General features: G+C 48.3%; 1 protein-coding gene across 20 annotated transcripts in view; it reads right to left on the minus strand.

Annotated features, from left to right (window-relative positions):
* The window catches only part of NFASC (neurofascin), a 97,614-nt gene that overhangs the window by 70,416 nt on the left and 4,173 nt on the right, over window positions 1–23,025 (minus strand). For 11 of the 20 annotated variants that reach the window (XM_082461884.1, XM_082461881.1, XM_082461885.1 and 8 more), the window contains exon 2: window positions 4,623–4,793. In XM_082461884.1, the coding sequence (XP_082318010.1) occupies window positions 4,623–4,713 (91 nt within the window). In that variant the 5' untranslated portion in view covers window positions 4,714–4,793. Of the gene's footprint in view, window positions 1–4,622; window positions 8,817–23,025 lie in introns of those variants that run through there. The other 9 variants (XM_082461889.1, XM_082461896.1, XM_082461880.1 and 6 more) reach the window with 3 other exon arrangements.

The raw sequence follows: 23,025 nt of genomic DNA on the forward strand, positions 1-23,025 counted from the left end.
GGTTGTGTGGCCTGTTTGGGCACTGAAGAGAAATTTTATCTGCTTCACCATGTGCCTGGGGCAGCCTTGGCAGGAAACAAAAAGGAAAAGAAAAGTCCAGGGGAACAGCAGAAATCTGTGGTTTCTGAACACAGGCTCTGTGGAGCTCCCCACTGCAGCATCTTCACCTATCTATGATTTTCCTGCCACGGCCCAAGAAAGGTAATTCTGGAAAATCAGTGGGGCTGGGCAGGGAGCGGGAGGTGGGGAGAAGGGACCATTGTCAGGAGCAGCAGTGCTGACACCTGACCCACTCCTTTGAAAACCAGCCCAGGCCCCTGGTTTCTTCATCTCAAGACACAGTTGACGTCTCTGGGGTCCTCCTATCCAGTTGAGGGCTCTGGCCTCACCCTGGATGGAAAGGCTGACAAAGGATCTGCTTTGCCCACATGGGCTTCAAGCCTCTTTTATATAAAGGCCAGTTCAATGGAAACAGCCCTAGACGTTGCCCAGGGAATCTCAGGTTCTTGGAAGGGAAGTCACTCAGTTAAGGTCACATAGGAAGTTTGGTGCAGAATAGGAATGAGAATCAGCTCTCCCACTGCTGGTTGAGAGCTCTTTTTGCAAATCCATCCTTGGCCGGAGAGATGAGCTAGTCTGGTGGGGTCTTGGCACTCCGTTCTCCTTGACACTTTGGACAGAGCTTGGGGGAGGGGAGACTCTCAGGATGCTGTCCCCAGCCCCACACTGAAATCAGGCCGGGGGCCTCCTGAGAAACTACTTGCCTAAAGAGGTAATGACATCTGCAGCCACCATGGTGCTACCAAGGGGTTCATTACAGGGACACAATCAACCCAGAGGACATGCCGCCACAGGGAGAAGACAGCGAGGACAGCCTGCCTAGGGACAAAGGCGGCCCATCTAGTCCCGGGAACGCCCCTTCCCCCCATGTCACACCACCTGCCCTTCTCTCCTTCTATGGAACTTGCTGGATGACAATGTCAAGTGGAGAATGAATTTGCTCTTTTGACTTCCAAGGGGGAGGAGAAGTCTTCCAATGGTCTCTGCAGGGGGTGAGGCAGATGCCTGCCCAGTCTGCAAGGTTTCTTTATTCATGAACCACTTTTCTTTCCCTGGCTCTGATATCTACCACCCCAGCAGTCATCCCTTGGAGGATGGAGTATGTGTGTGTGTGTGTGTGTGTGTGTGTGTGTGTTTGTGCTTTGCTGAGGTGTCCTGCAGCCTCACCACCCGGGATGACAGTGAGGAGGAAGTGTTTCTCCTACCCCAGGGCCCTCCTCTGTGGGTTCCTAGGAGAAAAATGCCGAGTTCCTTGATGTGGGGAGGGAGACGGAGCGGCAAGCTGCCAGCAGACTCACTTTTCTGGCAAGATCACTCCGGTGGACGGGGCAACCCTTTGCTTTTTCCAAAGGTCATGCTGTTCTGCTTGGGGTGGTGAGAGTTGGGGTACATGTGACTCGGCTGGCAGAGAAGTGGGAGCGGGAGGCCGAGTGTTCAATGAGGGACTGTGCCTCGGCCCAGGGGGTCTGTTCCAGGAAGCCTGCTGCACCCAATCTCCCCAGGGCAGAAGCAGCGCCCTGGTCCTCAGGGCACAGACGATGCCCTCGCAAAGGGGAAGCGAGCGGAGGGCACGCCGGGCAGGGGAGCCTCTGGCCTGAGCCCCTCAGTCCCTTCCAGCCACCACACAGAGAAAGTTACGAGTGCCTGATCTGAGGTGGTTCCCGTTGGCTATTGTGAGCAATGCTGCAATGAACACGGGGGGGGGGGCAGATACCTCTCCTGCCTTCTGCAACAACATGGATGGACCCTGAGGTCATTATGCTAAGTGAAAAAAAGTCAGACAGAGAAAGACAAATACTGTGTGTTCTCACTTATATGCAGAATCTAAAAAAGTCAAACTGAAAGAAATAGGGAGTAGGATGGTGGTTGCCAGGGGCCGGGGGTGGGGGAAGTGGGGAGATGCTGGCCAAGGGGCACAAACTTTCAGCTACAAGATGGATAAGTTCTGGGGATCTCATGTACAGCATAGCAACTACAATGAACTGTACTGTACTATGTACTTGTAAGTTGTTATGAGAGATCTTCAAAGTTATCACCACACACACAAAAAGGTAATTATGTGAGGAGATGGATGTGTTAACTAACCCTATTCTGGTGACCATTTCCTACTGTATATGTGCATCAAATCATCGAGTTGTTCACCTTAAATTGACATATATGTCAATAATATCTCAATAAAGCTGGGAGTGGAGGGGAGAAAGCCTGATCTTTCCCCAGCCCATTCCACTGGGGCTCAGCCCAGGGTGAGATGGAAGGACAGGCTCAGATAATCTAGGGGGCGTCTATCCTGGGCCCAGGGGGAGGGAAAATCCTGGCTGAAGAGGACTTCTTCCCATGGCAACTGGGTATTCTCTGAAGGGCTTGCCTCACTCCTGTCTTGCATTCAGCTTTTGTAGACTCAGGCTGGAGACGTCGCCACGGCCACTGTGCCTGCAGCAACCAGGGAGGCACAGTATGTATAAGGCAGGCTCCCGGCAGTAGCTCCCAGGGCACTGGGAGTGGCTTTGCAGAAGGACTCACCTCTCTTTTCAGAGAAACACTGGCCCTGCCACTATGAGCAGAAGAAAACAGCTTTGTTTTTCTGCTCCTCAGATTTCTAACCTGTCAGCTAAGGATAATACCTACTTCATGGATTCGCTGTGAGAATCATGGGAGATGATGCCTGGAAAGCCCTTAGCTCTCTATTAAGCACACGGCAGCTGCTATTCCAAGGAGAATAACAGGGGCTCCAAGAGGAGCTAAAAGGGGGCAGACTACCAGAGGTAGGGGTGCGGCATGTTGTGCCAGACTGGGGAGCCAAGAGGCCTGGGTTCTTTCCATGAGTCCATCACTCGTTTGCTGTGTGACTTTGAGCAAGTAGGGACCTGAGTTCCCGTGAACACATGGGAAGGGGTCCTCCAGACCCTCCTCAGGGTCCTGGCAGCTCTCTGGCCCACAGGTGGTGCTCTGGAGAGACTGACTGCGGGGGTCCTGTCCGGAGCGCGGCTGAGCTTTAGGACTCCAGATTCCTAACACAGACATCAAAGCCATCTGTTTACAGGTTCACCTTGCAGGAACCCCTCACCCACCAGCCCCAGGGATCAAAGTGGCAGGTGAGTGAGTGAGGAGAAGCGGCAGAAGAGAAACGAGCCTTCACCACTTCCTTCATAACCCAATTTCCTCTGCAGCCCCTCTCCTCTCCAAGGACGTGGCCTTATCATGCTTCTTATTAGACTATCTGCCTGGGACTGTTAATGAGAAACTATCCTTGAGCCAGCAGTGCAGATGGTCTCCACGGGAACAGTCCCCTTTACAACTCCCCTCTCCCTCCCTCCCTAAGTGCATGAGCGCGAGTGCACGCACACACACACACACACACACACGTACACACAGACGCACGTTGGGGCCATAGGGAGGGCAGTAGGGACCTTGTCCATCTTTCTCTGGGTCCAACTTAGAGTTTCTCCTGGCCTTCTCCATCCAGAAGCACCCACTCCTCTGAGCAATTATTACTGGCGAAGTGGGGGGTGGGGAGCAGAGATACCTGCAACTCTTCTCCAAGCTGTGCTAATTCCAGGCCCCAGGGGCTGGTTTTGGAGAGCTCAGTGGGGACTTCTTGGAGGCTATATCACTCTCTCACCCCACCCCAGACACCTGTCACCTGGAGAGAGCCCAAGTCAATGCTGGCATCACGTGGGCCCCATCTATTCCTAGAAGCAGGGAACAGGGGACAGAGGTTGTATGTCTACATCATAGCACTGGGATGCCAAGACTTTCTGGCAGAAGTGTCAGAATTGTGGCAAAGGTGGTACACATCTAAATGCAGAGCCAAGGAGCATGGCTGCCAGTCAATGGGCCATTTACGAATGCAACATCAGATATGGTTGGTGGAGACATGGCTATTAGGTCAGCATTTTAAGCTTTACTTTATGATCCTGATGGCCGAACAATGCCCCCACCATGGGAAACAGATGCCATGGATTTTACTTTTCAACTTTACCATGGGAAAGTTGAAAACAAACAGAAGGAATCCATGCCTGGTTCTCCCACGGTGACATTATAATGGGGCTCTATTTTAATGCCTCATTTAGCCACAGTCTTTTGCAAAAGTATCTCCTTCTCAACCCTCCCAGGCCATCTGTCCTCCTCACCACTTCAGCCAAGAGGACCTGGACATATGAGAAAGGCAAATAAGAGCTGTCCACCACGCTCGGCCCCTGGAAACTCCACTTCGATAGGTAAGTCGACCACGGAGGGCCGAGGGAGGGGTGTGGAGGGAAGAACTCCCCAGTGACACTCAGACTTCCAAACTCTGCTGGCTCTGGTCCCACTCAGCAGGCTCCAGGCAGCCATCAGCCCAGCCATGGCCCTGAGAGACGGCACTGAAACTCAAGGTCTCAGGTTCCCAAATATGAGGCCACCTGCATCGATTCTTCGGAGGGAAACCCAGCTCTGAATCCAGAAGCCACTGCTTCCCCGTCCCCAACCTTCTTTGAATGGTCTTCACTCTCCCCTGACCTTCCCTACCCTCCAACTCCTCTGCCACAAATCAGGAGAATAAAAGAGGACAGCGCAGGACTCACGATCCATAGGAATCTCGATGGCCCCGCTGAGGCTGAGCAGGCAGAAGAGGAAGGCTGTGTGGACCCAGGGCGATGGCTGCTGCCTGGCCATCCTGAGCACTGGGCCTCGCTGCCTGCTCCCTGGCCCACAGCCTCCAGCCGCTGTAACTGGGCCTCCCGGACAGAGCTCAGCTGTGGAAAGAAATGTGACGACAGGTGAGTTTTTCTTGAACTCCTGGTTTGCTCCAGCAATCCTACAGGGCCTCGAGGACTCAAGGGTCCCCTTGGTTATAGACCTATGTTCTAATACAGGGTTTCTTAACCTTGCACTATTGACTTTTGGGACCCAGTGATTCTTTGTGTGGGGAACTGTCTTGGGTATTGTAGGAGGTTGAGCAGCATCCCTGGCCTCTACCCACTAGATGCCAGTAGAGCTCACTCCTGCCTCCAATCAAAAAACGTCTCTAGACATCGATAACTGTCCCCTGGAGGGCAAAACCACCCCCTGTTGAGAACAAGTATTCTAGAAGGAAGGGCAACTCAGCATAGAACAGTCATGAAAACAAACACTGGCCCCTAGGTCCAGCACCTAGAAGGTGCCATGCACTGAGCCAGTAGGAAATGCACCAATCTCACAGCCTCTATGAACCACGTGTGATGAGTGGACCCGAGGCCGAATATGTCTGGGGTAGCAGCACAGAGACAAGATCACAGTGCTGTCCTTTGACCCAGAGAGAGGGGAAGGGGGCAGCACTGGGGGCCAGAAGTTTGGTAAGTGAAAACTGGGTTGCCCCAAAGACTTTTTGTAAATGAATGATTTCTGCAAACACTTTGTGCAGCTAAATATTTGGTGGTGGTCCCTGATGTTGTCCCTTAAGAGATAAAGGCAGTGCTGAGATGAGGGCCCAGGACAGGAGGCTCCAGGAGGTTGGTAGAATAAGCAACATTTATGACAGCACGATGTTCACATCCTCAAGCACAAGACATCATTCCAGGGCTTACAGGGGTAAGGGTTAAAAATGGCTGTCCAAGGAGCCTGGAACAGGTCCTTGAGAGACAAACCCTTTTCCCTTTGTCCTGAGAGAGAAGAGCAAGAATGGCCTACAGCTGAGGCTCAGATACTGAGCTATAAAACTGCCTGAGGCTCTGAAACACAGAGTTGTAAAAACTGGTCCATTTTGTTGTTTTACCTACCATGGGGCCAAAGAAGGCAAAGAGGACAGTGGGAGGCAGTTTCCCCACAATTCCTCCAGCTTTGCTGGACCAACAGCTATCTATCAAATGGGCACATTGTTTAAAACAATTTGGCAGCAATACGAAGCCTCTATCACCTGTACAACCCCACCGTCTCCCAGGTTTCCAGACTGAGGGTGTAAGGCATGCCCTGTGCCGGGATGTGAGCAAACTAGAGGATGCTGATTCAGATTTCAGCAATTTCTTTCCTGAAAGCTGGGCCCAATACCAGCCTCCAACCTCATGTGTATTTCTGGACTCCATCTGCTGGTCTCCTTTCCCATTGCTTCCTTCTTGGTTTTGGGCACCACTGTTTCACGCCAATTACTGCAACAGCTTCCTAAGTGGTCTCTCCCCACTTCTACTCTTGCCTCTCTGGTTCATTCTCCAGCCACAACCAGAGTGCTTACTCCTCAAATGCAAGTATAAATACGCCACTCCCTTAGTCAAACTCACTAGCTCACTGCTGCTCCAAACTTGAAGATGAAGTCCGTGAAATGGCTCAGAAGCCCTGCATGATGTAGTCCCGTCTGCAAGGTCATTTCTTATCACCATCCCCTTGTGTTCTGTGTTCCAGCCAACATAGGTCTTCTACCAGGTCTCTTAGTGCATAATGCTCTATTGTGCTGACTTCTGCACAGATTAACTTCTGTCTAGAACACTCTTTGCACCTGCCTTCTCTCATTAGGCTATGCTAAGTATGACTTATGTGCCCCCTTGTCTGCGCTCCTGAACACTACTCATGACCCCCTATTATAGCACTTGTCACTTTGTATTCACTCTAAAAGTCACTAGTCTGTACCCCCTATAAAAAGGAAGGTACTGTAAGGGAAGGTGCCTCATCTTGTTATTCCTAGAATACAGCATAGTGCCTAAAACATAGCAGGCATTCAAAACCATGTGATGGGTGGATGAAAAATGAGCAAATAAAATAACAAACCACTTGGATCACATGTTTTAAACCTGTTTAAAACAGGTTTTGTGTTTCCCCACAAAACCACCAGGCGGCGCAGGAGAACACGTGCTTTGGACCTGGGCAGCAAACTGTGAAGGCTTCCAATCAGTGGAGGACAAAATTCCCTCCCTACACAGGCACTGTTCTCTGGCCAGGGAACCATCCAGCTGTAAGAGAGTTAAGAAAGTAGAAAATCTCCCAAGGGGGGGACTGTCTGGCTGGAAGGCATCACAGCAGGTCTTTGGTTCTTTCTCCTAAGATGATCCTCACACTGTCTCAGAAAGAGTCTGCTAATGCCTCTCCATGGCTCCTGCATTTCCAAAGGCTAGACTCAGGTTATCCAACTGAAACCTTAGTGCTGAGGGAACCAGCACCGGGGGGAGGTTCAGCTTTCCTTCCAGGAGGACAGCGGGGATGGCTCCAGTCTTGGCTCCGTGACCGCCATGTTTTGTTCAGGAGCTGCCAAGTGGTAGGAAGTGGATGGGAAAGAGAAGGATATCTTATTCTGGGAATCTTGATGGAAACGGGAAGCCAGAAGCTATTCATTAACTAGATACACATTGGCAAGAAGAAAGTCCAATTATTTGGGGTGTCTTTAACTCACAATTTAGAAACACAGTAGGAAAAGAACAGAGAAATAATCACATTTAGTTGTTTGACAATTCTCTCTCTCTCTTCTCCTGGAATCCAATTTTTCCAAAACAATCTTTAAAAAGGAAGATAATTTAAAGAGTATTTAGCTTTATGCAATCCCCTTACTTCTCAGATGAGGAAACAAGAGCCCAGAAAGGGGAAGTGATGTGCTCAAGGTCACTGTGGAGGTTAGTGGCAAAGCTAGGAAAAGAACCCAGGTCTCCTGATTCCTAGCTCAGGGTTTTTCCATCCAATTTCCCTGTCTCTCAATATGCATGACAGGTCCTAAGCAAGGTTGCAATTTAAAAAAGAAATGTATAGTTTGGCAGTACCTCAAAAAATTAAGCAAAGAATTACCATATGAGCCCGTATTTCTGCTCTTAGGTATATGTCCTAAAGAATTAAAAACAGGGACTCACACACGTACATGTACACACATGTTCATAGCAGCATCATTCACAATAGCTGAGAGGTGGCACGAGCCCAAATGTCCATCAAAGAATAAATGAATAAACAAATTGCAGGTTATCGCTAGGAGAGGAGAAGCATACCATCCAGCCGGGGGCGGGGCTTGGGGGTGGAGTTGTCAGGGCTCTTCAAGGGAAATGCAATCTAACAATGGAGCATCCCGTGGAGGAATAAGGAAAATCCTATATCCTTGAGAGGGCAGATAGAGACTGCAGAAGAGGGGGTGGTGATGGCTGTCTTGGAAAGTCTGAAGAGGGCGTGGAATTTTTCTGTTTAGCTCCATGGGGGCAAAAGAAGAATCAAATGGGAGGAAGTTCCAGAGAGGCAGATGCTTCTCTGAGATGCAAGGAAGAATAATCCACAGCCATCGTACAAAACCATTCATGAAAATGAAACACACCACCCACACACGCTACCACTATGATGTATCTGAAGGATTCTTTTATATCGAATCAAACAGGTAAGAGGTGAACTGTAAGACTAAAAAATACATTGAAGGGGGGTCTACTGCATGGGGAGTGAGGAAAAGAACAAAAATAAATACAACCAAAGGAGAAATCTTGTGTGGACTGTTGGTGTACTATGAGCTGGAGAACATGATTAATTCAATTCTTGTGTATCTGAGATGCCCACACCCCAATCCACTGTGTGCAAAGAAAAGCCAAAAAAAAAAAAAAAAAAAAGAAGAAGAAGAAAGAAAAGAAAAGAAAAAAGAGAATAGAGTCACCTGAATATGAAGTGTTCTGCATGTGACGTGCTGAGCTCACTGCTTTTCATAAAGAATCCAAACGGCATTGGGTCAGGTGCGTCCCTGACAATGTGCCCCCGCAGGAGGGAAACTGGATGCTTATCAGGATCACCTGGGTACTCTTTAAATACACAAATCCCTGGACCCTCAAACTTCTAGGTAGGGCGTCAAATCAAGCCTGCAGATTAGAAAATTTTTTTTAATTTGAATGTCCTTAGAACCTCTGTTATCTTATATGGGGGTGCTTCACACACTTAGGCAACCTTCCTGAACTCAAGACCTTTAAATCTGCAAACCCTGAGGGAGATTTGAATTCAAAATATCTAAGATGGGGCCCAGGAAAGCACACGTGAGTTGATTGATGGTCAGCCACTGGTGGGGACAGAAGACATGACAGCCTCTCTTGGTTGAGTTCAAGAGCGTTGGCCAGGCAGCAAAACCACCTGGGTCTGAAGCCGCTCCCCACTTACAAGGTGGGGATCACGGGCAAGTACTGAAACTCTGGAGCTTTGTATTTCTCATCTGAAAAATGCAGATAATAGAAGCATCTATTCCAGAGGGCTGCCGCTGTGACTTGATATCCCAAATCCTATATAAAGCACTTAACAAAGCATGGGGGCACAAGCTCAAGAAATGTTAGCTACTGCTATCCATCGGGCTTTGAACTACCTCTAGGACACTACCGGCAACAGCTCCAAGGAGCAATACTACTTATCCAACCACAGTCAGTGTGCTTTTCTATTTTTCCTTTTTTCTGGGTCCTGGTTTGCTTTCTTTCCCCAGATTGGGGGGGCCCCTGGTGTTGATCCCACAAGCTGTCCCTGGCAGATGGATGAGAGGCCCACAGGTCCCACAAGCTGTTGCCGTCAGGAGCTCCCCGCTTTCCCGCAGCCCCATTCTGAGCAGGCTGGACCGGTGGTCACAACACATCTGAAGTGATGGGGAGAAAAGACAGGCTGCGCTGAGACACGCCTCAGTCGGCAGCACCACGGCCCCTGCAGCAGAACCCGCCTTGGACTTTTGGCCAGCAGTCAGCCGGCCATTCGTTCACTTACCAGACCTGGTGGCAGGCGCCAGTCTAGAGAATATACAGGGACAAGAGCTGAGGTTTCTCTACTCTTGCAGAGCCTATCTCTCAGTGGGGAAGACAGGAAATAAACGTTGAACAGCAACAACAACAACAAAATCAGGCAGCAATAAGTGCAAAGAAGAAAATACAATCTGACCTGCACACAACGTTTACAGTAGCCTTTTCCATAATTGCCAAAATTGGAAGCACCCAAGTTGTCCTTCAGTAGGTGAATGGATAAATAAACTGGTCCATCCAGACAATGGAATATTTTTTTAGCACTAAAAAGAAATGAGCTATCAAGCCTTGAAAAGACATGGAAGAAACTTAAATGCCTACTAGTAAGTGAAAGAAGCCAATCTGAAAAAGCTACCTACTGTATGATTCTAACTATGGAACATTCTGGAAAAGGCAAAACTACGGACACAATAAAAAGATCAGGGGTTGGAGGGAAGGAGGGATGAATAGGTGGAGCACAGAGGATTTTTAGGGCAATGAAACTACTCTGTATGATACTCTAATGGTATCATTATAATTTGTCAAAACTCATAGAATGTACAATACCAGGAGTAAACCTTATTGCAAACTATGGACTTTGGGTGATAAGGATGTGTCAATGTAGGTTCATCAGTTGTAACAAATGTACCACTCTGGTGGAAATGGTGATGACACAGGGGTGGCTGTGCATGTGTGGGGGCAGGAAGCATATGGGAAATCTCTGTACCTTCTGCTCAATTTTGCTGTGAGTCTAAAAGTGCTCTAAAAAATAAAGTCTATTAAAAAAAAGAAAAAAGAAACCACAGTGATGGTGATGTGATAAAAGAAAGTGAATGGTCAAGGAAGGCCTCTGTGAAAAGGTGACATTTGACCAAGATCTAAATGGCAATAAGGAGCCAACCTTGTAAAGATGGGTCAGAAAAACATTCCAGGCAGAGAGAACTGCCTGTGCAAAGGCCCTGTGGCAGGAAGCAGATGGGGACATGCAAGAAACTGAAAGAAGCCGGTGTGACTGGAGCTTGGAGGGTACGTGGGGAAGAACAGAACAAGTCATAGTCAGAGAGGGAGACAAGAGTATACTCCCAGAGGGCTGAAGGCCAAAGTAAGGAATTAAAATATATTCTAAGCATGTCAGGAAACTATTGTAGGGTTCTAAGTGGTGAACTGACCCGATAAGATTTGTTTGTAAAGACCACTCTGCTGTGTGGAGGGTGGAATGTAGATGGACAACACTGGAAGCAGGGAGACCTTGTAGGAGGCGCTGCGTCCTCTGGGGCAAGGTCAGCCCCTCAGCTTCCAAACCCAGAAACTTCATCACACAAAGTATTCCCTGGTGGTGAGGGCAGAGCTGAAAAATTCTGCAAGAATCTTTTAGTGCTGGGTGTTTACGATGGGTCCAGAGAAGCTGCGTGGCTTCTTTGGAAGTGCCTCAGGCCCTCTCTGAGGGGGAGGGTGGGTGGCTAGCTGCTTCACAGTCCTTGTTTTACATTGGGCTTTTGCATAAGGTTTTGTTTCAAGAAAGGATTCTGTTAGTAAAACAAAGAACTGAAAACCCCTGTGCAACAGCCTAACTTCCCAAATGCAGAAACCCTGCGCCCAGTGGCAAAAACATGTGAGTGCAACAGCCAGGTGCAGGCGTGAGGAACAGCACACCAGGCTGGGGCCGCAGCACTGCAATGGAAACCGTCTGGCTTCCCGTGGCTAGCATTTCCTCACTGAGGCCTGGGGTGCCTTCTCGGGACAGCCTCACAATCCCTGACACCTCTGGTCAACCTGTGTCCATCCCCACCCCAGCTGCTTCTGTCCTTTATGTCTCTCTTAAAATAAAACGTGCTTCGAAAGCCCTCCCTGATCAGGCCCTTGCATACCTGCCCAGTCTCATCCCCCGCTCCTCCTCTCACCACCAGTTATACTGAATTATTCCTAGTTCCATGAATAGTCCTTGCTCGCTCACCCACCGAGAGAGAACCGCACAGACGACGGCCACACCATCTACGACAGCAGGAGCCTGGCCCACAGCCTCTGCAGCAGACAGCCCAGAGTGGTCAGGACTCGGGCAGTGACTACAGGCTTTCAGATATTTTTTACCAGTATTTCCAACTCAAGACCAACCAGGGAAAGACAAATATGCTTCTCAGACCAATCACATAGGATGCCTGCTTCTACTTAGCCCGCCTCCAGGTGCCCATGTCAGTCCGAGCATACAGGAAGCCCTCCCTTTCTTTCACTAAAAACCTGTCCTCTCCCCTCTCTGCCTTTAAGTCTCTGCCAAAGCAAGTGATGGTGGCTGACTCCCTTGCTATAGCTCACTCTAAATAAATAGCCTCTGCTTGTTCTCATTTGGGTGGCATTTATTTTCACACTAACTTTACGTAAGTTACTCTCTTTTCCTAGTCTGCCTTTTCTGCTCTTTCACCCAACTTTCTGTTATCTTTCAGGCTCAGGGCAGGTGACACCACCTCTGGGAAGCCTTCCTTGGTTTCCCCGGAACACCCTATGCCACCAAGGCTGGATGCAGTCCTCATCCTCCTTGCTCCCAGAGAATTCTGGGGTATACTCGCTGTAATGAGTGCTAGGTCTTTGGTGTAGATTGTTGTCTCCCCAGTGAATTCCTTGAGGCTGTCGAGCACACAGAGAACCTAGTGGGCATTTACTGGATGTTTATCCAGCATCCTTGCTCTCCTCCTCCTGTCCCTGTGTTCATCAGCTAGCACTGCCATTACAAAATACCACAGACTGGAAATTCACTGTCTCACAGTTTTGGAAGCTGGCAGTCCAAGATCAAGGTGCTGGCAGGGTTGGTTTGTCCCAAGGTCTCTCTCCTTGGCTTGAAGACAGCCGCCTTCTTGCTGTGTCCTCACATGGCCTTTCCTCTGTGCAAAGGCACCTCTGGTGTTTCTTCCTCTTCTTATAAGGACACCAACCCTATTGGATTAGGGCCCACCGTAATGACATCATTTAACCTTAATTACTTCTTTAAAGGCTCAGTCTCCAAATAGAGTCACATTGTGGGTAGACCTTCAACATATGAATTTTGCGGGGGGACACGATTCTGTCCATAATAGTACCCACATTTTTCTTCAGCAAATTTATCTCTGCCTCTTTCTCAGAATGATCCTACCCCAATTCCAGGGTTGGCTTGTGATTAGTATAAGAAAATTAGCATTCCCTACCCCTCACCACTATGGTTGGTTTAGGAAAGGATACTTCATCCAGCCAGAGGCAGTGTGCTTCACGTAGACTTCTGCTAAAAGCTCTGGGAAAGACAAGTTTCCCCCTCTCTTCTGAAAGAGATCCAGTGAGGAACCCCCCTAAGGGGAGAGGATGGAGCCCCAGTGAGTGGGAGTAGGGTGGTCTCCAAGCATAATGTGAGGATACTCCAACACTGCAGAAGGCAGAGAGAAGACACAGGAAGACCTGATCCTCCGTGTCACTGAGTCACTGATTGAGCATTTCCTGAAGCAAGCCCTACTTGGGGATTTTAAATTACTTGTGTGTTTATATTAAAAATTCTCTTGAATTTTTAAGCCATCTGGAGTTGAGTTTTCTATCACTTGGAAATGACAGTGCTATCAGAATCAGAAATGTCCCTAGTATGTTGGTTGAACACATACGCTTCCCGTGACCTCCACTTTCTGTATTAAAAAAGCATTCCTCCCTCCACCTACCTGCCTGCCTCTGTCTGGACCTGGCCCCAACCCTCTGCTCTCAATTGGTTAGCTAGTGGGAAGCTGCTGCATTGCACAGGGAGATCAGCTCTATGCTTTGTGACGACCTAGAGGGGTGGGATAGGGAGGATGGGAGGGAGGCTCAAGAGGGAGGGGATATGGGGATACATGTATACGTATAGCTGATTCACTTTGTTACACAGCAGAAACTAACACAACATTGTAAAGCAATTATATTCCAATAAAGATATTAAAAAAAAAAAGAAAGAAAACTCAGGGCATTTCTATCTCCTGAGGCCCTTAAAATGTAGCCAAAGTGTGTACTGTGCTGGAAACGAAGGAGATAAAGCACCCCCCACCCCAACACCAAACCCTCCCGTGCTAATGGGGTGTGTGAAGAGGGACACAGGAGGGTGTCATAATCAGTGCTTTTTTTCCCATCTTAAAATAAATAAATAAATTGGAAAAAAAAACCCCAAAAACTATCTGCTCTCTCCTGAATTTCCAAACTCTTCTCAACTTGCTCCCTGCCTTAGCAGAGAAATATCTTCATGAGTTTCTCTCATAACGAAACCATAACATCATTCTCTGTATCTCACAGCCTCCCTATATGTACCTGAAGTCTTTTCTTCCATTTCTTCTCATGAAAGTTTTTTTTTCAACAGTGGTCAATGGCTTCTGCCTTTACTTATTTCATTCCCATTCACTCCTCATCCAACGACATCCTGGAACTCTCCTGTCTGGACCTCCCATTGGCCTCCTGATGGCCAAAACCAGTGTTCTCAGTCTCATCTTGCCAGACCTCCTGGAGGCACTAACACTTGTTAACCACCCCAGCCATCCGTCCTAACATCCTTTCCTCCTTGGCCTCTGAAAAACCACCCCCGGGCCTCGTTTTCTCTCTGTCCCTTCTAACCTCCACGGCGGCACTGATCACACTGCTGGATCCTCTTCTGCCTGATGTCCTCAGTGTCTCCATCAGGGTCCTGACCCTCCATCTCTATTCCCTGTCTTTGTTGGTGGTACCCACCTAAGTCACCAAGCTAGACACCTGGAATCACCCTTAAATCCCACCTCTTCTCACATCTCACATCCAGGCACCAAGGCCCTTGGACTGTCTCCTTCCTGGTGTCTCTCATTCCCCCTCCCTTCTGCATGTTCCCACCTGCTTACCTCTGATAAATATCATGTCTCATGAACCACTGCAATAACCTCCCAATTGGTCTGCTTCCAATCCATTCTCCGTGTTGCTGTTACAGTGACTTTTCTAAAACCCCACCTGATCATGTCAGTGCTCTGCTGCAAACCTTTCCATTTCTCCCCATCAATCTATAAGATCAAATCCAAACCGCCAAGCGTAGCATATCAGGCTCTTTGAAATCAGGTTCCTGGAGGCCTCTCCAAGCCCACCCAAACCCTAAATGCTTCCTTACTGAATGCTGTGCCAGTTTCTAAGCATACCACACCGTTTACAACCTCCATACTTGACCCGTGCCATCCCCTGTGCCTGGACAGGCCTTCCCTCCTTGTCATGTGATTAATTCCTACTCAGTCTTCAAGACCTCACTGCTCAGTGAAGAATTCCTTGTGCTTCGCCTGTGCCCCCCACCCCCAAGCAGAGCTGAGAGTCCATCTCATCTCTACTGTAGCTTAAACCTGCCTCTCTGAGGCCCTCAGCACACTGGCAAATCTATGTGATTAAAGTAAGGGTTGGAGACCTTTTCTGTAAATGTCTAGACAGTAAATATTTTAGGCTTTGTAAGACAGACGGTCTCTGTCACAAGTACTGAACTTTACTATTACAGTGTGAGGGCTGCCATAGACAATAAGTCAGCGGATGGGCATGGCTATGTTCCAATAAAACTTTATTTACAAAACAGGCAGTGGGCTGGGACTGGCCTGAGGGCGGTAGGTTGCTCACCACTGGCTTACGCTGTCTCCCCTCTTTGTGGAATTCGTGAGGCTCAGACAATGCCCTGATCATTTTTGTGTCCCTAGTGTCTGGCAGGGTCCCTGGCAGGAAATATTTATGGCAAGGAAGATCCAAGTAAAGCTCTCAGTCCTGCCACTTCTCTTTTGTTAATTACTTGTTTTCTAAGCCTTTTTTAAAATCTCAAAAATGGAAATAAATATTCCCGCTTTGCCTGCTGCAAATGCTCATTGTGAGAATCACATGAATAATGCATAGGAATGTGAAGCACAGTACAGATGGAAGCTGTTTCACTGTTCAAGTGACTCCACTACACACAGACCTTTATCAGGTAAGCCTACGTCCTAGAGAGGGCCTGTGATCTGCCCATCGTTCTGTCCATCTGCTGGCTGGTCTGGGGCTTAGCCACAGGCCACTCTCTGCCCTAAATCATCCTCCTGCTCTGGAAGCGAAGCCCAGGGGTGAGGTTTCTCGACCACTTCTCCTCTCCCCGTCACTCCACCTGCCTTCTCCTAGATTCCAGATTCCACAGGTGCCCCTGGGCAGGTGTGAAAGAGACTGTGTGTGTGACAGATGAATGGCTTGATGGCCTCCAAGGCCTCCCTGAGATTTGAGGATGGTCTCCGGGTTTGATTCAACAGGGTTAGAATCTGATGACCGACTGGTAGTGGATGGCGAGAAGGAGGATGGCATCAAAGTTTCTAGGTTGGGAAACTGGATTAGGATGACACATAACTGGCATCAAGAATAAAGAAAGGGGAAAAGTCTGGAAGTGGTTGGGGCTCAGGGAGATCATGAGCTTGGAACCAAGTTCAGTTAGAAATGCCCAGGGTCGTGAACAAAACAGCTCTGCAGGTAGTCTGAGGCTGTGCTCCCGAATTACTGCCTGGGGATACGCACACCAACAGATTAGTGCTACGAGGCCACGTGCCAGCAGCTAGCTCCTAGAGTAAACTAATGGAATGACTAGAATAGTACTACAAGAACCAACTAGGGAATACACTCACACATCACTGCCACAGGATATTGTGGGGGAACAGAGAGATAATAAAAGCCCAACAGAGCCAACGCAAAACTCAGCCATTCTGCGTTAGATTAAAAAAAACAAACAAACACGCAGCAGGGTTTATTACTATAGGTGCCCAGAAGCAATCTGTTCAGAAATCAGAGAGAGGAGCTGAAACAAAAGAGGAGACAGAGGCACATCAAAATAAGTGAGGAAGGGCCGTGTGTGTGAGGTCTGAAAAGAGCTCGGAAGTATTCCAGACTGGGCCGGGGGGTTCCTTGTAGACAGGCAGGCAGGCCTTCTTAGCTGGAACTCAGGACTAGGATATAAGGAATTTCTCAAGTAATCTGTTCCCAGTACAAACCAAGAACAGTTGTAAATGATTTATACATAAATATAAATCTGAGTGGCTCAGGTTACTGCTATAATAATCACATTTTCCCTCACTTTCTGTTTTCTTTCTCGAAGAACAGAGAAAGAGCCAGTGTGTGTCCTCTATCACGTTTGTTTTGGCAGAAAAAACAGTCGAGGAACTGGCCTAAGAGACAAAATCTACACTCTCTGTGCACCATGCAAGCCCCTGTGACCGGACTCCCGCCCCGCTCAGCCTCCTCTCCCGCAGGTCCAGCCCAGACCTCGCACCACTCCCCAGACCGGCCAGGAGCTTTCTGGACCTTTGGCCACACTATGCATAGGCTGGAAGTGCTATCCCCTTACCTCTCTACAAGGCCCTCAGTGGCAACCTCTCCGCGATGCTGACCCTACTTTCCCACTGAAAGTGGGCTGCAATTTCCCCTGTGCTCCCCAGCACACTCTGTTCCAGGGGTCATTTCCTCCTGCCTGTGGGAATAGTTGCTCCAACATCCATCTCCTGCATCAGACTCTGAACTTCTTGAGGTCAGAGTCCGTGTTTTGTCTCCCTTTGTAGTGAGACAGTACAATAAATATTCGTGGGGCGAGTGAACAGCCATCTTATCAGATACTTCCTATTACTGAGAGATATGCATCCCATCAATGAATTAGTATATTATAAACCCTTGATTAAATCACAAATGATAAAAACTGTTGTTACAGTATAAGACTGAGTAATAAAAATAACAGCAATAACCTAATAATAATATCTATTAAGCATCCCATGAAGTAGGTCGATCCTGTCCCTGCTCAGCAGACACACTCATCTCCTTTTTTCCTGAAATCCTCCCCCACTCCCTCTCAGGGCTTCTGTCTGATCGCAGTCAGGCCACCCTGCTTTCTCCATCCCACAGACAGACTCTCAGAATCTTGGGATTCAGCCGCTCCAGGCACTAACCCCAGAACGGCCATCACCTCCGTTCCCAGCCTCCCCGCGTCCTCATCCCGAGGGCTTCCGCTTAGCTGCCCTGGTTCTGAGGTCACCTTCAGCAGAGGGTTGCCCTGGGCACTGTGGAGGACCCTCCTCCCTGCTTCCCCTCCTACCTCAGTTCTCCTCCTCCCTTCCATCTCTCATGCCAAGGAAGGAACCATGCAACAGATGGTGACCCGAGCCCACTCACTCCCTCCACTCACAGGCATCTGAAGGCCAGAGGGGTTTCCTAGGATACTGGAAATGCCCCCTATTAATCATCAGCCTGTCCCAAAGAGACAGAGCACCAAGCAGGGAGAAGGAGGATAGAGGGGTCTCTGGAAGAGGACGAGACAAGACGGGGAAGCCGCAGCGGGAGCTCCCTGCCTTCCTCTTGAGAAAGCCCCACGGAAGCTTGATATCTCACATCTCCCCTTCACCGCCCACGAAATGACCGCAGTCTCAGCATCTTTACAAAGTCTCTCTGCCCGCGCAATCCTCCCACCTCCCCTTTATGGGGCTGTAACTACATGGAACCCTCCCGGGCCCAAGGACTTGACAGCCTAAGAAAGCACTCACCAGCCTGCTTCTAGATTTGCCTCTCCCCCTGCCCAGGAGGGGAGACCCTGCTTCCTCCCTGTGTGGGGTTGAACCAGTTGTCTTCTAGGATTTTCCAACAGCTAAAGACACCTTGTTATGGGCTTCAAGCCCCCTCCCCCCTCCTCCCTTCTCAGGGTTGGAGGGGGGTGGTCTCCATCTGCTCGGTGGCTGTGTTTCATGCTTGGCTCCCTTGCGTGGTCAGGGGGAGAGATCTGGGAGGAGTGAGGGGCTGTGTGTTTAACCATTGATAGGGTTCTGCTTGGTGGCAGGGGCACCAGCAGGTCTGGCCCCTCCTCTCCCTGCCTGGGCTAAGTTCACAGAGGCCAACAGGGTCTCAGCAGGAGTGCAGGGTGGGGGAGCAACAGTATCAGGTGGCCCTGATTCCCGCCGGGAGGGGGTGGAGGGGGACACCTGGGTTTAGGATTAAGGATTTGGCTGAAAACAGCTGTTTCCTGCTCAACACCCAGACCTAATCTATAGGTTGAAACCTGAACCACTTGGCTATTTATTAAGTTGGGGGTGAGGGAAGGAGGGGTCGGGAAAGAAGAAAGGGGGAAGGGACCTTTTCCTCGAGGTGCCCACCATAAATATCTAGTGAATTTCTCGAGTTCACTCCAGGCTCTCTGGGGCACAAAGCACTTGCAGGGCACCTTGGTGTGCAAAAGCCACCAGGCAGCCAGGCTCCACACAAAGGCTGCGCCCACCAGGAAAGTGCCCCCCTTCTAGGGGGAAAGGTACAGGCACCTCACTGCGGGGGCAGAGCTGGTTGAGACACCAAGTCAACAGAGCTTGGACATAAGAGACCTGCTGCATACTTTTTCATAACTGATTTGTGTGGATCTACAACAAATCTTTTAACCATCTGCTTATAGTGGACCTTTAGATTATTTTTCTTTATTTTTTCTCCATCACCACAATGCTACAATGAACACCCTTGTACATACAACACGATATATGGAAGAAGTGGGGTTGCTGCCTTATCCTGTTTCTTTGACCCCAGGCCAACTGGAGCCTGACACATCTTAGCCTGGCATAGCAAGACAGCCCAAAGTATACAGGCAGCTGGGTCCACAGCCCAGCCCTGGACAGCCGACCGCACAGGCCGGCAGTTGCTGGGCACGCTGGGAGGGATATCGCTGGTGCTATAATCCAGCCAAGCCAGCTTTCTGAGGTTCTTTGGGGCTGTGCATTTTCTCCTCATTATTATTGCTTATTCGTTCATCCTCCAAGAGGCAGGACTGGGAAACATACATGGAATGGAAAAGACTCTCAAATGTAGTCAGTATAGCTGCCTGTTAGCTGATGTGACACGCTGTGTAGGGGCTGCCTTCAAAAAGGTTTGTGGATATCTGTGAATTTCCCTTATGCCGGCTCTACTCACTGCCCCTGCTCGGGGTTAACTGAGCTCTGACCAGTTTTCTTATAGAGATTAGCCGGTAAAGCAAATTGCAAAGGGAACAAAAGTTAACATGTAGGGTATGCAGACAGCTTCCACCTTGGAGACATCAGCTAAAGACACAGGAAACAATCTTCCCTTGGTGGGGGGAGAAATTCTGCCACCTCCAAGAATGAGAAGAAGAGCCCCCACTTCTCTACAACTTAAGAACCAACTTCACACTCATCTCCCTGTTTTCTACCCTCAGGGAGAAAGTTTCACAGCAATTAGACACACATCTTCTTCACAGCTGGAGGGAGAAGAGAGAGGGCTGTGAAGCTCTCCATCCCCCTCCAAGTCGGGGAGAAGACACCCAGGATAGCAGAGCCGGCTCCCCTGGGCCTGTTAGTAAAGGGAAATGGCTCTGAGGAAGGCTGGAGGGGGAAGTAATCATAATCCTATGGACATAATCCTATGTGTCCAAGGGTACAGCCCAATATTTGGGAGGGGTAAGAAGGAGGGACCTGAGTGGGAGAGAAGGTAGAGACTGAAGGTAGAAGGCCTGAAAGGGAAGCTTAAATTTAGTATGAGAAGACCTAGGGTTCCTCAAAACATGAAACACAGAATTACCACATGACCCAGCAATCCACTCCTGGGTATATACCAAAGAGAACTAAAAATGTATGTCCACATCAGAACTTAAACATGAATGTTCACAGTAGCATAACTGATCATAGCCAAAAAGTTGAAACTACCTAAATGTCCATCAACTGATGATGGATAAGTAAAATGTGGTATATCTATATATAAAGGAATATTATTCAGCCATAAAAAAGGAATGACATATGGACACATGCTACAACATGGATGAACCTTGAAAACATCATGCTAAGTAAAAGAAGCCAGACACAAAAGACCACATATTGTACCATTCCGTTTATACGAAATGTCTGGACTAGGCAAATCTACAGAAGTGGGAAATAGACTAGTGATTGCCTAAGGCTAGAGGAAGACCAGGGTCAGGGGTGGGAAGAGGAGTGACTGATAATGGGTATGGGTTTTTTTGGTGGAAGTGGAAGGTAATTAAAATGTTCTAAAATTAATTATGGTGATTGGTGCCCAACTTGGTGAATATATTAAAAATCAGTGCATTGTATACTTAATTTTTTTTCAAATTTATTTTTTATTGAAGTATAGTTGATTAACGAGTTGTATACTTTATATAGGTGAATTGTATGGTAGGTGAATTTTATCTCAATAAAGCTGTTATTTAAAATATCAATGAGAAAAAAGAATTAATTACATAAGAACTTGGAAGACTTTGTTAGAAAATTGTGATACTTCAAAAAGGGAAATGAATGATTAAATTTATAAATGCAGTTTCAAATGTTCAAAGGAACTTAACTAAGTTTATTAATGGAATCAAACAAGTGATTGTTAAAATTTATGAGATTTATGAAGAGAATTGTAAAATTTGTCAGTTGAAATGAAAAGTTTAAGAAAAATTAGGTTTGGGGATTCCTAACTTTAATATATTGAATATTGATTTTTAAAAAAAGACCTAGGGCTAAGTTCCTGGATGCCACCCAGAACAAGTCACTGTTTGTCTAGTCCCTGTCTCCACAGTTAATTGCAAAATGCTGTACAAAGGGAATGCTGCAGAAAGAACAGCCCGAAACCTCAATCTCTGTCTTGGCAGCTTTCCTAAAGGGTGATAGCTGTACAAACCCCCAGCCACCTTTCTTTCAAACCCCAGCTCCTCATTCTAGTCACTGACCAATGCATTCTCAGGCTCCCTGAGTGGGGTGTCCATTTGGAGCCCGGGCCTCTGTCCATCTGAAGAGCTACCATCTGGACCCATCTGCTCAAATGTCACTCATGTTAAGCTGCTTACTCCACCCTTGATTTGTGGGATTCCAAGCCTAGTTTCAACAGACCAGGGTTCTAAAGCCATTTGAAAACCATAGGATGAGCTCAAGCAGGAAAAAAAAAGGGGCGGGGAGGCAAGACTATTGAAGAAGCTTGGGATGAGGGCAAGAGAGATGACCTCCAGCCCCTTAACCGGACTGTGAGCTTCTTGAGGGTGAGGGCAGTGGCTTCTACCTTTTTCCTGTGTTCTTCATAGAAGCGAGCGCCAGCTCAAAGCAGAACGGGGCTAGCTAGGAAGATGCAGACCAGGGGAAACACCCCAGACATGGATTCTGAGATGCAGCTTCAAGAGTAAGTGACGTAGTATAATCCCTCTGGCACATGGAAGGGGCATGGACTTGAAAGCCACACACCTGAGTTTCAATCCCACCTCAGCCATTTACCTGCTGCGTGGTCTTCAGCAATTTGTTTACTCTCTCTCTTAGAGCCTCAGTTTTCTTGTCTTTGAATGGGATAATACACTTACTTATTATAAGATTATTGTGATGATTATTAACTGAGTTGATTTAATTCATTTTAAATGAATTAATGGGCTAATGTTTATGTATAGCATCTAACACAAGGCCTGGCCCAAACTAGGCATTCAAAAACTATTGGTCATTTTCCCTTCCCCACAAGTTACAGCTGGTGCAATGTTTTGCTACATGACTTTGGACAAGCTGGACTTCCCAACCTACAGATCTATTTTGTAGATGTACAAAATACACAATGCCTGTGCTAATAACCATACGTTAGCTTTGTGGCCAAGGAGTTATTATTCACTCTTAGAGCCAACATACGGTTATCTGCACAAGTGTTGTCTACTGTGGACCAGAGAGAAGGGAGGTTCCTGCAAGATTCCAGACCAGCCAAAGCAGCCCCGTGCTGCCCTCTCTCCTGCCTTTACCCTGGCCTCCTTAACCAAAGTGCTTCAAACTCCTGGAGACCACCCTGCACGGCTCCAATCCTGCCCTTGTTCATGCCAGCTTCTTCCACCAGTGGTCCATGACCTATGACATCAACTGCACCAGACTGGAGTCAACCTCAACGGAGCCAGGTCAGTTCTTCTGAGGCTTCCATCCTGCTGTCAATATTGGTCTCGCTGCTGATATTCCAAGGATTGCACAACCCCGGTTGCATTTTTAAGATTCCTGTCTGACATGATAAGGAGGCACAGGGAGGAAAGGACTAAGACAGCAGGAGAGAGCAGCATCTGTTCTTCCTCTCTCTCCAGCCCTCTGCATTCACATCCAACACAGACAACGGTCTGGATCCAACTGCCATCCTGGCAGGCTTCTACAGGCTGGAGGAGATGTGAAAATACAGGCGCGTGGAGGGGAGATGGAACAGACAGGGGAAGGTTGTTTCCTGCATTATAAGATGCACCATTTGTCTAGAAGTCTGGGGCAAAGTGCTGGCTATTCTGCTCACGCCGAAGACACCATTGGCTCCAGCGGTGTAGGGAAAAGCTTGGTGTTAATGCCCTGAGTGAGCGAATACACCTGCTTGTAGA

The sequence above is a fragment of the Balaenoptera physalus genome (genome assembly GCF_965194825.1).
Source record: "Balaenoptera physalus genome assembly, chromosome: 1".
Classification (NCBI taxonomy): Eukaryota; Metazoa; Chordata; class Mammalia; order Artiodactyla; family Balaenopteridae; genus Balaenoptera; species Balaenoptera physalus.